The sequence below is a fragment of the Larimichthys crocea genome, chromosome XII (assembly GCF_000972845.2).
Source record: "Larimichthys crocea isolate SSNF chromosome XII, L_crocea_2.0, whole genome shotgun sequence".
Classification (NCBI taxonomy): Eukaryota; Metazoa; Chordata; class Actinopteri; family Sciaenidae; genus Larimichthys; species Larimichthys crocea.
This window is the reverse complement of record NC_040022.1, coordinates 24,801,527-24,818,092: the sequence shown is the minus strand read 5'-3', so window position 1 is coordinate 24,818,092 and position 16,566 is coordinate 24,801,527. Positions and strand designations below refer to the sequence as shown.

General features: G+C 38.9%; 1 protein-coding gene across 1 annotated transcript; it reads left to right on the top strand.

Annotated features, from left to right (window-relative positions):
* The first annotated feature begins 2,300 nt into the window (after positions 1–2,300).
* LOC104925064 (transmembrane protein 235) lies at positions 2,301–12,453 on the top strand. Its single transcript, XM_010738598.3, has 4 exons — positions 2,301–2,825; positions 5,199–5,276; positions 5,757–5,894; positions 10,405–12,453. The coding sequence occupies exons 1-4, from the start codon at positions 2,651–2,653 to the stop codon at positions 10,647–10,649; spliced, it is 636 nt and encodes a 211-aa protein (XP_010736900.2). The 5' UTR covers positions 2,301–2,650; the 3' UTR covers positions 10,650–12,453.
* The last annotated feature ends 4,113 nt before the right edge of the window (positions 12,454–16,566 follow it).

Here is a 16,566-nt window from a genome sequence, read left to right as displayed (position 1 = left end):
TCCATCTAATATGAAAGAATTTGCATATTAACACAGGATTACAGGTCCAGGCTACTTTTGTACAAATGTTTAATTGAATTATTCATGCTTATTCTTGAATGCAAGATATAATCTGAGCAGTAGACTCTGTAATATGTAACAGATGCTGAGGATCAAATATAATCAGTTTGATCATTAATTACTTCGGCTGTTAAACTGAGCTAAAATCAAAGTCATCTGTTCTCCTACAAATAAAAACATGTCATTCTTGAAATTGTGCAAAAGCCTGGGATAATGAATACTGCAATATTTCAATTAAACATATGTTGATTGTAAAATAGAAATAACTGTGAGACATCTCTGTCAGTTAAATGATAATCAGGAGCAATTATGTTACATGGATATTGTTTCAATGAAAATAAAGTGTTTTTATTTCTCAACAGATGTCTATATATATATATAACCATTAAGAGCTGACATTATTCTGATAAAAGGTGGTCCACTCAATAACCATGAAGGACGCTTCCAAAGATTGCATCTCCGTGCCACAGGGAGGTCACCCTTATGAAGACATGATTAATTTGTCTATGTGCTCTGCACTCAACACATGAATGTAACTGAGTCTATGTCAATGCACATGTCTGTTTACTGGGTACTGATGTACCCCTGTCATACATGTCGCAGTGAATGCATTTGAGCCGACAGAACTGGAAAGCAATTCAACTACAAGGAAATCCTATACTTGGCAAATCCATCTTTCCTTCCTCTTGACGTCTTATGAGAATGTATAAAATGAGGCTTTTTATGAAAACAGCCTCAATCATGCCATGGCAGAAGACATTCTACATCTGCGCACCTATTTCTGTTGGATAAAATAAACTGCATGGAAAAAGAGTTTGGTTATACTCTGGGATGGCTGTCAAGGCTTTAACGTTGTCGTTCCCATGTGAGCTGTCTACAACAGCTTACTTTATTTTTGATGCAGAGTACACAAAATTAAGAATTTGAAGAGATTTTGTCAAAGCATAGATGTGCTTTTGAGCAATGGGTCTGTGAATCTGGTTGTGAATTTTAAAAAGACAGCCAGCATGTACTCTTCCAGCAGTAACACAGCTGCCCTTTTCAAACACAGCAAGTAGGCTACGTTTTGTCCCTGACTGTGCAGAGCGAATATTTTCAGGAATAATCCTGCAATGTCCAGTTGTCAGCTGGACAACTTTATATCTGAGCTTTAATATTTCATATCCATTCTTCTTTCCAGTTTTTAAAGAAACTTTTTGACTTTCCATGTCAGTACTAATCAGAGGGTGGTGGAATTTCAAAAACAGCTTGTCTTTTTTAATCTTACACACGTGAAAATGAATTACTCCCACAAGGGTGACGCACTGACCTTGAATTTCAAAAGGGCAATATATGTTGAAATCCTCCTCCTGTCTGAACACTGATAATGCAGAAAGCATGGTGAAAGCCTGCTGCAGCCTGCAAGAGAAACTTGATATATTGTATAACCATAAAGCTACACTGCAATGGCTTCAAAATGTCCTGGACTACTGGGCAAGTAGTCAAAGTCGAGACCTCAGTGACAGGAATTGAAAATTGCTTTTCACTCATGGCCCCCATGGCAGAAATAATAATGGGGAGAAAAATGTATTGTCAAAATGTGGATTCAAAGCCAGACAGTCTCCAGACTGTAACAGTAGCCACAGGTGCTTCTATTACATACTGTTTTTAAAGAGGTGAATGCTTAAGCTATGTTGTTCTAGAATTGTACTATTTGTGGAGATTCAATTACATTTTTAAGACTCAAACTGACCAAAAAACAAAAACAAAACACCTACCTCAGAGACTGATGCTAAAATTATCTTGCTAACTACTTATGGCTCCTCATGTATCAGCAAAGTGCAAAGTTAGCCTTAAATCTTGATTTTTATAAAGGCAGTCTGGTTATTTCACCACATTTTGACGGCATTACTGGTATATTGGTAGATATTGTCAATATTGGTAATATTGGTAGATGGTAATTGGTAATATTATATTATATAATATTGGCAATTGGTAATATTGGTAATATTGGTAGATGGGTGGGGTACACTTTAAAATACACCATAAATGTGGTCACAGTTGCTGTTGAAAATAGGCTACAGTTTGGATAGATATGGGCTTTTCTGCATAATAATAATAATATTAATATTAATAATAATAATAAATAGCACGCACCTTCTCATCTTATGTCCTCTTTGGGTTTTATTTTGGAATTCGGCAGCGGAAGTGTGGCAATTTATTGCCCCCAACTTGACTGTGGATCACTCCAGGAGCGCCGCTGCCCCTGAAAGCCACAGTTACCGTACGTGACGGTGTGCTACAAGCAGCGGCTGCTGAGAAAGACGCACCTCTCTTCTCTTCTTATCTTTATTTTGTTCCTTTTAAAGTAAACTGGAAACAATTACTGGATTTTTCAGGGGGTTTTTTTTCTCAGTTTCTATCTTAAATTACATTTTAGGACCGTGGTAGCCATGGAGAAGCATGACTTTACAAGGATGGATCCAGCTGGAGAGATTTTACGCACCGCGCCTTTTGGAGCGTCGATGCAAATTACAGTGTAGAAAAACATTTTTAAAAAAAACTTCACAGAATATTATTGTAAGTGCGCTCTGCGTGTGCACTGTACATAATGATGAGGTACGGAGTGGTGGTCCTTACTGCTGGGTTTACAGGTTTGCTCAGTTTTAGCCTCCTCGCTGTGGCTATTGGGACTGATTACTGGTACATCATCGATGTGAATAAATCCAACCACACTGGTTCAGAGGACCTGAGTTCACATTCTGGACTGTGGAGAATTAATGAAGGTATGTCAGTTCTACTTAAGTCTGCACATTGTAGTGTGTAGTTTGCATGAGATTATATTCGGAGGGTCTTTATGACTAAGTATGGTGTGTGTGAGAGAGGGAGAAGGAGAGAGAGAGAGAGAGAGAGAGAGAGAGAGAGAGAGAGAGAGAGAGAGATGTAATCAAATCGCACGCAGCCTTTATTTTTTCCATAACAACTTTTGCGCTGCTTTTCACCGTCGGGTAATTTTAAGAAGCATATGTCACCTGTGCGTAAAATGCATTAAAGGTCCAATCCTAAGCCTTATTATTATTTTTAAATGAACTTATCTTTGTAATTCTGGAATCAGGCATGTTTCTGACCCATGCAAACACTAGGACTGCTCGTAATGTTGCCCAGAAGGAGAAAAAAAAGCAAAATTTCAGCTGTGAGTGTGATGCTGCGAAGATTTGTCTTCATGGATCATGTCTGATGTTGCTGCGTTACCGTGTTTATTACCAGCAGTGGTTATTGTCAGGAGCTATATTTGCCTTGATTTACTACTGGAGTAAGACAGCTTGCAGTAAATCAGTTTTGTGACACTAGGGTGACATGTCAGTGCTTTTATCTCAGAAATAAATGAGGCCATATGATGAATTATTTATTCCCCAATAAGATTTTACTTTTCATTAAATAAGTAATAAACTACACAGGGATAACATCTATATTAGATTAGATATATCACCTTTTTTCCCGCTTTCTTTTAAGTAATAACTGCAGCAAATGTAACCCCCTCACATTTGTATCAGCCGCCTCCAGTACACCAGGAGACCAGAAAGGTGCTTAAGGATATTTTTCGACACAGCTGCAATATCCGTTTGATTGCTGCACAGCTTGGAGGTCACAGAGGTGTCCAATTTGTTCCTGTTGGTGCATGTATAGTTTACGCAGTAAATGCTAAAAAATGAAATAACATGTTGTTGTGAAGCTCTTCCTGCAGTTTTCACCTGTGATGTGGATCATGCACTGACACAAAGTCTTGGTGCAAGCCTGCCATACAAGCTCTACAGTCTGAGTTCATTATTTTTATTTACAGAAAAGGAGTCAAACCCTAAGAAAAACAAGAGCCTTTATGCTGATGAAGCAGTCATATGTTATGTCATATGTATGTTGTCAGTGCTTCAGTTTTGAAATGAATCCTGGTCTTGTAGCTTCTGCTTCCTTTATTTTCCATTTGAAATGTGACAAACTGTGTTAACCCTGCGTCTTATCTATTTGATACCTTTCTCTTCTCCCCCTCTCCAGTGGCTCTTTTCTTGTCTCATTTGTCTGCCGCACTCTTCATTCTCATCTGTTCTCTTCTCCTCCTCTCCTGTCCTGGTCGTAATAAGGAAGCACTCAGCAATATGCCCACCAAAATCTACATCTTATTGATGTTATAAAGACCATTAACACATGTTATTTATCAATTCATTTTATTTGAGAACCACTGACCTAGACTAGTTAGGAGCTTGTAGGTTAGGCAGTGGTTCTCAAACTGGGGGGGGGGCAGGACCCCATTTGGAGCTATGAAGCCACTGCAGAAGGGATGTGCATGACCAGGGGGAAAATATGGAGTGAAGCTAAGTCACCATTGACCAAATGTGCTTCACTGAACACTTTTTTTTTGTTTGAAAAAGCTTCTTATATCCATGTCCTTCAAATTTTGCCTTAGTGAATTAACTGGCTATGTACAACCAGAAACCAACAATGGCAAGCTCTGCAACCATCGTGTGCTCTCTTTCTCTCTTTTGCTTTGTGCCAAGTAATGTGAAGCAGATCCAAATTGTCCAGAGGTACTCGAGTTCAGAGGTTCACTGTAATGATGTGAGTCTATCAAAGCGTGCCGGTACACTGGTGAACTTGTGGACACCGAGCGGATCTGAGTCAGTGAGCTCAGCCAGAGCAGATGAAATTAAGCTTTTGTCTACAGCAAAACAGACAGCATGTGAATAGGTAGTGATCAAAGGGTACGTTTCTGAAAGGTAGGTACTGCATTGTCATCAGACGGGATGCAATTACAAACGGGAAAAAAAAGCAGAAAGGAGGGGGGCATTCGCAGACCTAAAGGAGACCTAAAAAGTGAAATTAGCAATGGATCATGATTAAGAGGCCAAAAGAGGGTTAGAATCAGTCTGCTGCTTAAATGAGGACCCAAAGTATACCTGATCAGAATGACAGATGAATAGACCATGGACTATTTTTTATTTTATTTTTATTTTTGGTTTGGTATTTTAGAAATCGAACACATCTTACCAGCATATCACATCAGCATATAAACTGACACTGTTTGGTATCCAGTGACAATTTTGCACAGTCCCACAGCTCTGTCCACACGTCCTGTCATGTGTGACCTTTTCCTTTGACATTTTCAGGAGCAAACAGAAGCTCAGTCATCCCATCTTTCACAGCAAATATGTCCAGCCTGTCAGAAGCAGAACGACATCTTCTCGGTGAGTGCTGGTTTTGTTTTGTATCAGCTGACACAGGAGGTGATAATGACGTGAATTTAAACTAGTAAGTCAGCTGCGGAAGAAATTACATTCACAAGCAACAGTTTGTTCTCAGGAAATCTATGATCCAGGAGACATACAAATAATAATAAACAAGCTCGAACATTTTGGAAAGGATAATGTGTTTTCTGCAACAGTCCTTGTTTATCCATTAAATACAGCAATAGATTGTCCACTGTGACAGAAGCTATCTTAAGCAAGTTTCAACACGATGCAAGTTGATTTTCATACCTTACTGACAATGGGAATGAAAACCAATAGCTCCCTGGATGGCAGAAATCAATCTGAAAATCTTAACTGCTCTTGCAAATGGTTGCACTCAGCAGGTATAAATCCAGCTGACTTGTTACAGTGCATTTAAATCACTAAGCGCAGTAACCATCGTGTGTTTGTGTGTCCATATGTGGGTTGTGTCTGCAGGCTTGCACAAGGTGGTGGTCATCATGTTGCCCCTCAGCCTCGTCCTACTGGTGTTTGGTTGGATCTTTGGACTTGTCAGTTCGTTAGCCAGCAGTCCCAAATTGTTGGCTGGATCAGCTTCCTATTTTCTCTTCTGCAGTAAGTCCACACAGTTTTGATAATTAACAAATACACATTCTTTACACATATGCTGGTGTGAAGCGAATCTTTTGCTCGGTTATGCCAGTGTGCAAGATACACAGCGCAAGAACAAATGTGTGGGCGGCACAACACACATGCACGTATATACAATAGGTATATTGTGTGCGTGTGGTGCACTCTGTGCCTACTGATTCACACCTGTCTTGAGGCAGACTAGGGGCCAGTGAGAAAACCAATGTAAATGTTTTATCATGCAGGAAAAGATTTTTTAATTTCTCTGCGTGGAGACTTAAAATCCCATTTGATGTAATTAAGTTGAGTTAGGTAATGATCTTTTCACTCACATTGTTGTAGGAGTGGGTGGAGGTTGGGATTTTATAAAGAAATAAGGAGAAACACTTTTAAACCGTTGTGAGCAGACTGTGCAAGACTTCAGTCTCTGCATTTAAACTCTTTCTGAGTAGGCACTAAATGACTCTCATATGCTAGATCACAGTTGTGACACTACAATGCAGAATGGTGTGAATGAAACTAATCTGAGGTAATGATTTGCTGATGATGTTTTTTCGCTGGCACTTCCCAGTCAGATTTGCATAAAATAAATCATGATTGCAAGCTCCTGATGTGCCTGACCATGATTTTAGGCACAAAACAGACATACTCACTGTGAAGATGGACATAATTAACAGTATTGATCACAGCATGTGGAATGATTGCTTATCATGATGGAGTGGCACAAAATTGCAGAAGAGCTTCTCCTTGATTGAAACATCCAGTCAAACTTCTCCCTGAAATCATCCGCAGAGTCTTTCTTACATCATTGTAGGTTTCAGAGAGCATAGAATATGAGCAGAATTTAATTTGCTTTTTGTAGAAATTGAGTGTGATAAAATAGACCTGTTAAACACAACACAGTCCCAATAATCTTGGACTTTTCAATCAACAGTCAAATCATAAACAGCCATCCTCCTAAAATGTAATTATGATCTCATAATGGTGCACAGCCCTGATATTTGATCCACTGAATGGTAATTTCCAACCATCTCATGTGAAGAGCGTTTTGAATGCTCAGAAATATAAACTGAATATTTAACAGCAGTAGTCGGCTTTTGGTATTGCCACTCTGATTTGTGGATGGAGGGAGGAATGGGTAAGGAATAAGGAATACTTCTCTGAAAATGCATAATTATGCAGTCTCAACTGCCTGTGGACCAGTAATTATGACAAAATCTGCACTTCCTCTGTGGTGAGTGTTAATTCTATAATGATCATTGCTCCCTGAAGGCATGTTAAGTGAAGATATGCAAATATACATTTTTGAGTGAGCTAAAATTGCAAGAGCCGTCTTACATGTTCCTGTTTGTAACATGGGGCGTTTATCCTGTGCTTCACGGGCTGCTTTAAAAGAAATTGGGAAATAAATTAAGAGTATACCTACTTCTGCAGGCATGACTACACCGTCGCCCCTACGGTAGATAAAACATGATAGAGTGCCCTCTAGGGTGCCCTCCTAGTAGACAAAATGTGATGAAGTGCACTAATGTGTGACGTGAAAACATGATATAGGCTGCCTAACATGCTAGAAAATGAACTGTATTTAATAGTTATACTTGCTGAGTCACGTAACACGCCAAACTGTTTCACCATAAATGTATCTTGACTTTCTGTGCCGCACCTTGTGCAGCTAGTGCTCTTCTTTTTTTTCTTTCACACCTTTCCTTCAGACGACAGAGTCTGCCACTGTCCAGTGGAATAGTAGTTTAAAGATAAAACCATGTAACATCCTCTTCTGCGACACTGGAGAGTCATCTTTGAGCAGAAATGCTTTAGATTTGGCTCATGCAGTAAGGAGACCTGATCCGCTGGTTCCTTAAATTACATTTTAAGGAAACCCTTTCATCAGCAGGGTTAGTAGATTGCTTTTCTCGTTCACCATGATGGGTTCAAACTGTTGACCAGTCACAATAATACAATACAAAAAAAATAGAACATCTATCAAAGAATACATTTCATTGGGTGTGAAACTCAGAGGGAATGAGTCTGAATCTCATTTTGGCTCAGGTTGAGGGTGAATGCATGAATGTGGCACCGAAATGGAAGGTATTATTATATACTTTATCATCTCTGCTGACAGGCTCAGCCTCCCATGTCACACAGAAAGGACAGCAAAATTCATGCTTTGTGCCAAATGTCCTGTCCAGATCTCTACATCAAAAGACCTGCAAGGTCTTCCACTTTCAAAAAACCACCCTGGTTTTAGGTAAGCAGAAAATTGGTAATGGATTTTTTCCACCTATCCAATACATTAGCAACCTATTTCTGAGTCTGAGATGTTTGAGAGTTAGTAGTTGAACACCCAAACACAGGTTTTTATGTTGAGCTACAGTATGTGTCGGTAAGTGTTTGAAGTCCCACTCTGAACACACATCACGTACTGCAGTCCTGATGAATCTGTCTCTTCGGACTTTGGACAGGCCTTTGGGAATATGAGATCTGGAAAAAACTGACTGTGTGAGTCACAGCTCAGACATCACATAAAGTGCAAAAATATAAAAGTCATACTGTACACATGGGACTACACTTACAAAATTGATGTAGACTAAAACTAAAGGTGAAATCTTGCCCTTGTGGGACATCTAATCATCTGCACACCTGAATGCAAGACAGACTGGATTGTATCATACAAAACTAAAATCACATTATGTAGTACAAAAAAATGTAATATGTCTACGTCTAGTACTTTGGTTTCTTTTCAGATGATTGATTATGTTTCAGCCATGATTGCAATTGTGATTCAAAACTAGAGAGAGAGAGAGAGAGAGAGAGAGAGGCTAGGGCATTGTCTGAACGTGTTTCAAGATTGCAGCTCTAACAGAGAATGATAATGGGCCAAATTTAGTTGGACCTTTGCTGTACTAAACACCGTATTGCCTTTGACAGATTTTCTTGTTTGCCTGATGTTATCTGAGCATTAGGAGATAAACTCAGTCGGGGAGGGGCAAGATTGTGGGTAATTTTCTACATTAAGCAGGACTGCAAGGGTGACAAAATCATCAAAGGTCAGAAGGTCGTATTATGTAATTATATGAGATGAGTCCAATTATTACTGTAATTTAATAATAATAGTCCACATGAAAATGGTTTATTGATCACTGGAAACAATGAAATGGCCTAGCTGAAAGAAAAAGAGAAAGTGACGTGCAGTAGCCAAGGCAATAACCTCCTCTTGAACGTCAAAGCAGACAATAGTTGACTTTAGGAAGAAGCTGTGTTTTCGACATCACAACCATGAGAAAGGCTAGGATGTTTCACCTCAAATGCTAAAACAATTTTCAGGTATCCTGTCCTGTACACCTGCAACACTGATAGCATCCTGACAGGGAAGATCACTGTCTGCTACGGGAACAGCACTGAACAAAACCACAAAGCGTGCACGCTGCAAAGAGTGGTTGGCTCAGCTGGTAGTGTTATCGTGCCCAAGACGCTGCAGAAATAAGGCTAGGAGAATCTTTAAGGATCCCAACCAACTGGATAACGTATTTTCTCCCTACTGTGATCAAGAAGAAGAGTCTAGATACACGAGGCTAATGCTAAAAGGTTAAATGATCTTCTACAATACATTTCACTGTAACTCGTCTTTTGATATGTGAATAAATTGAATCCCGTTCAGTGGAAGGAAAGTCTGTAGAAACCGCTGTTCGTCACATTTGTACTTACCTTTCTTTCTTTCTTTCTTTCTTTCTTTTTTCCTTTCTTTCTTTCTTTCTTTCTTTCTTTCTTTCTTTCTTTCTTTCTTTCTTTCTTTCTTTCTTTCTTTCTTCTCTATTCTGTTGTGCCTGCATACAAATTAAACACACGGTTTGATAGACAAGCCAACAGGTGGAATTCATAATGATCAGTTATTAGCAGAGGTTAATTACAGCACACGGTCGCGCGGTGTGTGCAGTGGTTCTATCTTGCATGTTGTTGCTGAAGGTCAGTCTGAAATGTGCATGGAGTGGAGTGGCGCTATGTGATATTTAAAGGACCCACTTGTGCGGTAATACTTATTCCAGATGTATCATTTATTTGTTTGGGTAGAGAATAAAAAGGAAAGAAAAACAGTAGAACTGTCATACCTACATCACAGGTTCCTCTTGTGGAGACGGGTAGTAGATGATCTGATTAAACTTAGAAGCACCTTGCTGGAATAATTTGGACTGAAGTGCGAAAAATGTTTTTCTTGAAATTGCTTTAAATCTTTAATGCTTTAAAATTATACTAACTGTTTCTCATTATTTGGTGTAGAGATCTTTATTATCTAATGCCATCCATTGACTTTCACACACAATTATGTTGGGAAAGGATTATTTGCTAATTCATGCATAATCACTTTAATGACCTCATTATCATCATTGTGGTGATTATGACAGGTAGGTCTCATCTAATTAGTCAAGATGGATCATTTTCCACATTCTAGATACAAAATGAATTGTTTCATCATCCGTCTGTTTCTGTGCACCATCAGGTCTTTTTACCCTGACTGGGGTCAGCATCTACATCAAATATTCTAACCAGGCCATGGAGGAGTTCGAACGGATCGTGTCTCCAGAGAACTTCCCCAACGTGGATGTTTCCTTTGGCTGGTCCTTAGCTGCAGCTTGGCTGTCCTACAGCCTGGAGGTGGCCACTGGTCTACTGCTCATGCTAGCTGCCAGAATAACTCAGATGAAAGGACACTACGACTCTGGTGTAGCCATCGCCATATTGTAGATTGATATTTATTTATTTTTGAAGTTCTGCATCTTCAAAGAGTATTTTAATATCATTAAGCAGGTTGAAAGCCAAGAAAACAACATGTAGATGCAAGCTGGGTTTATATAACTGTAAGCACACACACACAGATGTTGTGACACTGAACATTTTCATTGTTTTCTCTGGCTAGTTGTGACCCTTACCTTTCATCCTATCAGTATTATTTTCTACCCATTGTTCCAATCCACAATGAGGTCAGTGGCCACACAAACAGGAAAAGAGGCCTCTCAGTGTAATTACTGCATGATTTTTCTTTCTTTGTATGTTTGTTGAAGTGTTTTTGAGTAATTTCAGCTTTGTGCTAACATCATACGTGTATATCTAATCTCCATTGCAGTATGTACACAGTTCTGTAAAAGTCTGTTGTGAGATGTATCTTGACATGTCTGTACCTTACAGAAACAGCTTTATCTATAAACCTAAACGCAATATGAACACACACACTATATGAGCACCCATATGTCATACTGTATTTAAATATGGTTCATATTAGTGCTTCATGGTTTTCATTCAAGTGAAAACATTGCTGATTCTGCAGAAGAATACCACTCGGCAACGGAGCCACCGAGACTCTAGCACACGGTCACAACTGGTACTGTATATATTTGACAGCTGCTGCATTGTTAATCAATGCGCATTTCACAGCGCTTGAAAAGCATTTAGCATCTGCTTGATGTAGAAGTTAAGACAATTATTGCTGCTGAGTATTGTGACTTTTAGAGAAACATAGAAAACGTTACTTGGTGCCTCCTGTTTTAAAACCTTATCCCTGTCCCCAACCTAATACATTAATCATGGAAACAGGGCTGAAGATAAGTTTGCAAGATAAGTGCGCTCTGGGGGATTCTGCAAGCTGCTTTCAGCATCAAAGAATACGTCCATGTGTTGTTGCCTGCTTTGCAGTAGTTAGCAGCTAGATATTGTAATGTTCTGTCTGTGCTATCCATTTCTAGAAATGAGACTTCTCTGCATATTGTAAACAAAAAAAGCACTGTGAAAATACAACATTTAGCACTTTGCAATGCTGTAAAATGTATTGTGTTGTTCCTTTTTCAATGCTGTAACAAACCTTGCTTCCGCTCATGTAGTGGAACTTTTCTTAATTAATTGTGACAGCAATGAAACATCAATCGAGCTGTAACGTGAATGCTGTAACGACAACAAAAAAAGACATTTGTCAAATGGTTTCAGGTGTCAGTGACAGACTCTGTAATCAAATGCCCTGAAGTTTTCTGTGTTGTGAGACAATATACAGTAACATCATCTAAAACATCATGATTATTTGTTAATTCATGCATTGTGTATTTGTTTTGCGTATTCTAATATAATTCTGAGCCAATAAGGGTTGCAGTTAGCAGAATACCTAGCCACTATGCCTTGAGATGAATCAGTACCGCCTGCCTCTGAATGTAAATGAAGCACAGCAGGAGTCAGGCCTGACAGAAAACCAATTGGGTCAAGACAGCCTAAAAATAATTCAGAAATGTCTGACCAATATGTTTTTACACTCTATGGCGGTTACATTAATTCAAAATATATGTGCACATTGACATTCAATCAAAAAGTGCGCTCATAGTACTCATTCATTGTTCAGTTCTATATTTTTTGTGGGTAATATGCTTTAAAAAGTAGGGATGTGTCTATAAAATAGGTGAAGAAGATGATACTGTGGCAGTGTGAACATGGCAGGCTCCAAAGCATCCAAAATGTTTTTTAAATGTTTTATTAATTAAAAAAACAACAACAAAAAAGAACAGTTAAAAGGGAAACATGTTTAAAATGGTGAGAAATATGGAAAATACAAAAAAAAAAAAAAAAAAAAAAACTCCACAGAGTATTCATTAAATAAACATCTCTTACATCCAGGCTTTGCCCTGATTGTTATTAATATGAGTCTACACACACACACACACACACACACACACACATTACACAAGTGTAATGCAGGATAATAATAGTTTTTCCTCATAACTGAATGTAGTACTCAAAATATAAGTGAGAATATGACTATGAGCAGCAATACAAGTGTTTGGAGTAAAGTACACATGTTTATCCACTGAGAAGTTTTGATGATGGTGGATGATGACATTTGCAGTGATGGGACTGCTTCCCATATTGTGTGTTCACTGACAACCTTGTCACAGCCGATATGATCTGCAGCATATGACATGAGTGTTTCCTGACAGTTTTACAGGAACGTTTACCTACCAATAAACTGACACCATTCAACCGTCTTGTATTGTGAAAGCATGTGTGTATTGTGAGCATCAGCAGTAAATACAGCAGCACATGAAATCTCAATTCAGAATATTTCTTTGAAGGTTTAAAACATCTTGTCACATATAAGGAAGAGTGCATCAATCAAACCTGTACAGAGAAGGCAAAATGTGCAGTGGTGGCCAAATGAATTGACTGAAATTGTCCAGATACTTTCATGTATTTTGTTTTCATTTAACAAAAGCACAGAGAATGTTTTTTATTGATACATAAAAAGGTTTATAGGAGGTACAGAGATGCACTTCAGCCTAATAGCGTTGTAAGTGGAATTTTAGACCCAAAGATGTAGACCTTGACTAGGCACACTTCTAAATTCCCCCCGCTCAGCACTGTAAAGGGAAAAGCTGTGCTCATTGCAGAAATAGACACTATAGCATTTAAAGGTTTCCCTTAATGTGATTTGCTACGTCACATTAATGTGCCAGTGAATCAAAATCCAAAGCATGAAACATTGTGTCCACTCAGCTGTTTGTTTGGCTGCTTCCTGCCCAGGATTCCTGTCAGATGGTATAGAGAGCAGAGAGCTATAAAGGAGACACCAAAGAACAGGGACTCCATCTTGCAGCCCCCCCCCTTTTATATATTAGGCCGGCTGAAATCCCATTAAACTTTTATGGAACATAATAATTCAATCCACTCTGGCACAAGAACACAAAAGTTGGTGCTAAGCCATTACTCTTGGTTTGTGCCCTTGTCCATGACAGAGTGCAGTAATTTTCACTTTCGGACAACCTCTAGGCTCTTGGTGTTAAGAATTTATTGAAGAAACACAAGCTATCAGACATACTTTCCTTGCTCAAATCCTTTCCTTGAGCAGCTGTTACTTAAAAGTCACAAACATGTAATAACTCAAACACATTTATAAATTACCTGTCTTGTTTGGCAAGATGGACTTCATGACCAAGAAAGGGGCATTTTTAACTTTCTGTGATCCAAAGCTTAATTGGGCTGTTGATGCCTCCGTGTGACACATTATGAATCATTTTTAGGTGGATTGTGTTCAGCTCAACAAAACTCTACAGGCAATATGTAGTAGCTTATTCTCTCTCTTTGTTGCCATAACACAATATACTGCATATCCTTACTTGCAGCGTTTGAGCTCATAGTTAAGTGGACCCCAATGTGTTCATATGTCTATAATATGACCATATAACATTCACAGTGAAATGATAATAGACAGAAAGAAATTCATTCCCACAGGGAAGTCAGTTATATTCTAAAGCGATTATATCAATGATGAAAATGTTGGTGTAGGCCGTGGAACATAAACATAAACTAAACAGCTTCCTTGCCTGGTTTACTGTAATAAACAAGGTTGTTGTACCCAAGTGTAAACCTACTGTAACGTCACCATGTGGTTTTGATGCTTGCAGTTTGTTATTATGATAGTCGGCGTCTTGTTTTGTGGAGCCAGAAAAAAAACATATTTGAACAAGAGCAACAAGTGACGTGCTGCAAGTTGGGCTGCGCTTGGTTTTTTGTGTTATAGCTAAACAGTGAACTAAAATATGTTTTTTGAACATTTGATCAGCACTGCCTAGTTCTGGACAGACTCACTCCCACGCACTAAAGCACAGCCTGCACTATCGTCTCTTTTACTCTGAATTGGACAATAATAATGAAAATAATAATAGAATAATAATCATTCTGCATGGAAGAAGCGATTGTGACCATAAACTCAAAGAAACTGTTTTTTTTTAAAAGCTTAATAAGATCTGATATTGAGGGTGTCTGGTGTTATGAGAATTTTTAAAGAAGAACCCTTGAATAAGGAGGACTGGATTCAAAGTATCAAAGTTTAAGTTGAATTTATTATTCTTGTACAAGAAGGAGCGTTTAACAGCAACACACAAAAGGGGTTACAGAGAAAAGTCTCCCTGAGAAGATCTGTCAGCTGGTTCTTATATAATTTTCTCAAAATCGGCTGTCTCGGACATCTTCCCACTAACAATCCTTTTTTTTGGTTTTCCGCTTAGTAATGAACATTATGTTTCTTGTCCAAAATGACACTTCCCTTAACCTGTCTCTCTTGTCCTTTAACTATTTTTCAATTATCTCTCCCCGCCACCTCCAGCAAACATGTGCCATATAAAGGAAGTACACGAGATATGCAAAAGACAGAAAACACACACACTCTCTATATGAGTTAAAACATCTGAACGCCAGTAACATCTGGTTTGGGAACCTCTTTTTGCAAATGATGTCGTGTTAGCTTCGTCGGGATGAGAGTCTGAGGCCGTTCGTTCTCTGCCAGAAAACGGTGGAATGCTCCCGCTGGGTTGGGAGCGAGTTGTTGCTCCAAGCAAATTAGTTCAAGTACTGCGTTTGCAGTACTGTGGCAATGTACCACCACAGACCACTGTGGGGAAGTGGGAGCTGATTCCATCTACGTTCCAACCCTCACCTCTGTCTACTAATCATATACTGTCACTCTTGTCAGTGGTTAGTTAGTTTTCACCCCTGTCGAGTCATCAATTGATTGCTTTCTTTCAGCTGGTCTATCATCAGAATGAAAAAGCCAGTCACTAAAACGTTATAGAAAATATAAATGAATTAATGATTATGTCGCTGCCTCAAGGGCAGCAATATTTCATACTGAATTTCACATTGCTGAGAAAGATTGTTGCCCTCGGGGAGAACCATGTTGTATTGATCAACTGTCTCTACAATGTCAGTGACGCAACGACAAAGATCATTCCTACGACGTGTAAAATTTTGGGCTCTACACGATTTCATGTTTCACCAGCGACATTGTTAATTGTGCTGAAGTCACATCAACACCTCCCGTCAACACTTTGAATAGAGTAAATCACACCTGAGATTACACATTATTAAAAACTGCTATCATAGTTGTAAAGGCAGGTCATTACATCTGTGACAATGTTTTTTTATTATTATTTTTTTTTTCATTTCACATAGATATTGAGCTGCTACGATTTATTACATTCAGGGGTCTCACTCAGAGTGTGAGGGAAATATTGTTTTGGATGTCTAACACTGAACCATGACTGTTCTTTGATATACACCCTGCAGTTCTTACATGAAAGGATCTTAATAATCGCAGCACACTGTGCAGTATGCTTTGGTGGAAATGATTGAAAAAATAACTGACCCCTGAGAACTGAAGAACAGCTACTGTACAGCTTTCAGATCTTGAAGCACACCCATTTAGGTACCCAGCATATTTCTAAAATGTATGCCCTATATTCTTTTCTTTTCACACTTTCTCCTGCCAGGGCAAGAGTCCTGATGATTCATTCTCCAACACTTTAATCTCCTCTTTCTGATTCAGACCATCTTTCCTCCCAGTTGTGGTAGCCGGTTAAATCTCTAACCTTCTTTGACACTTCACCACATCACATTTCTTCATTCGCGCTCCGCAATTGAGGGGCGTGTTGAGTTGATGTCTCAGGATTGAGTGGTCTCATAAACCGAGTATGGACTCAATCCCCGGAGGAACGTGAATAAGATGTGTTTTCTCTTACCTGCGAACCACTTGAAAAGTTAATTAGACCTGTCCTTTGCTCGGTGAGCACCGATAATAATGGGGTTATTTTAGAAATTGAAGGTGCCAAAGGTCTCATTGTCGTCTGTTTCC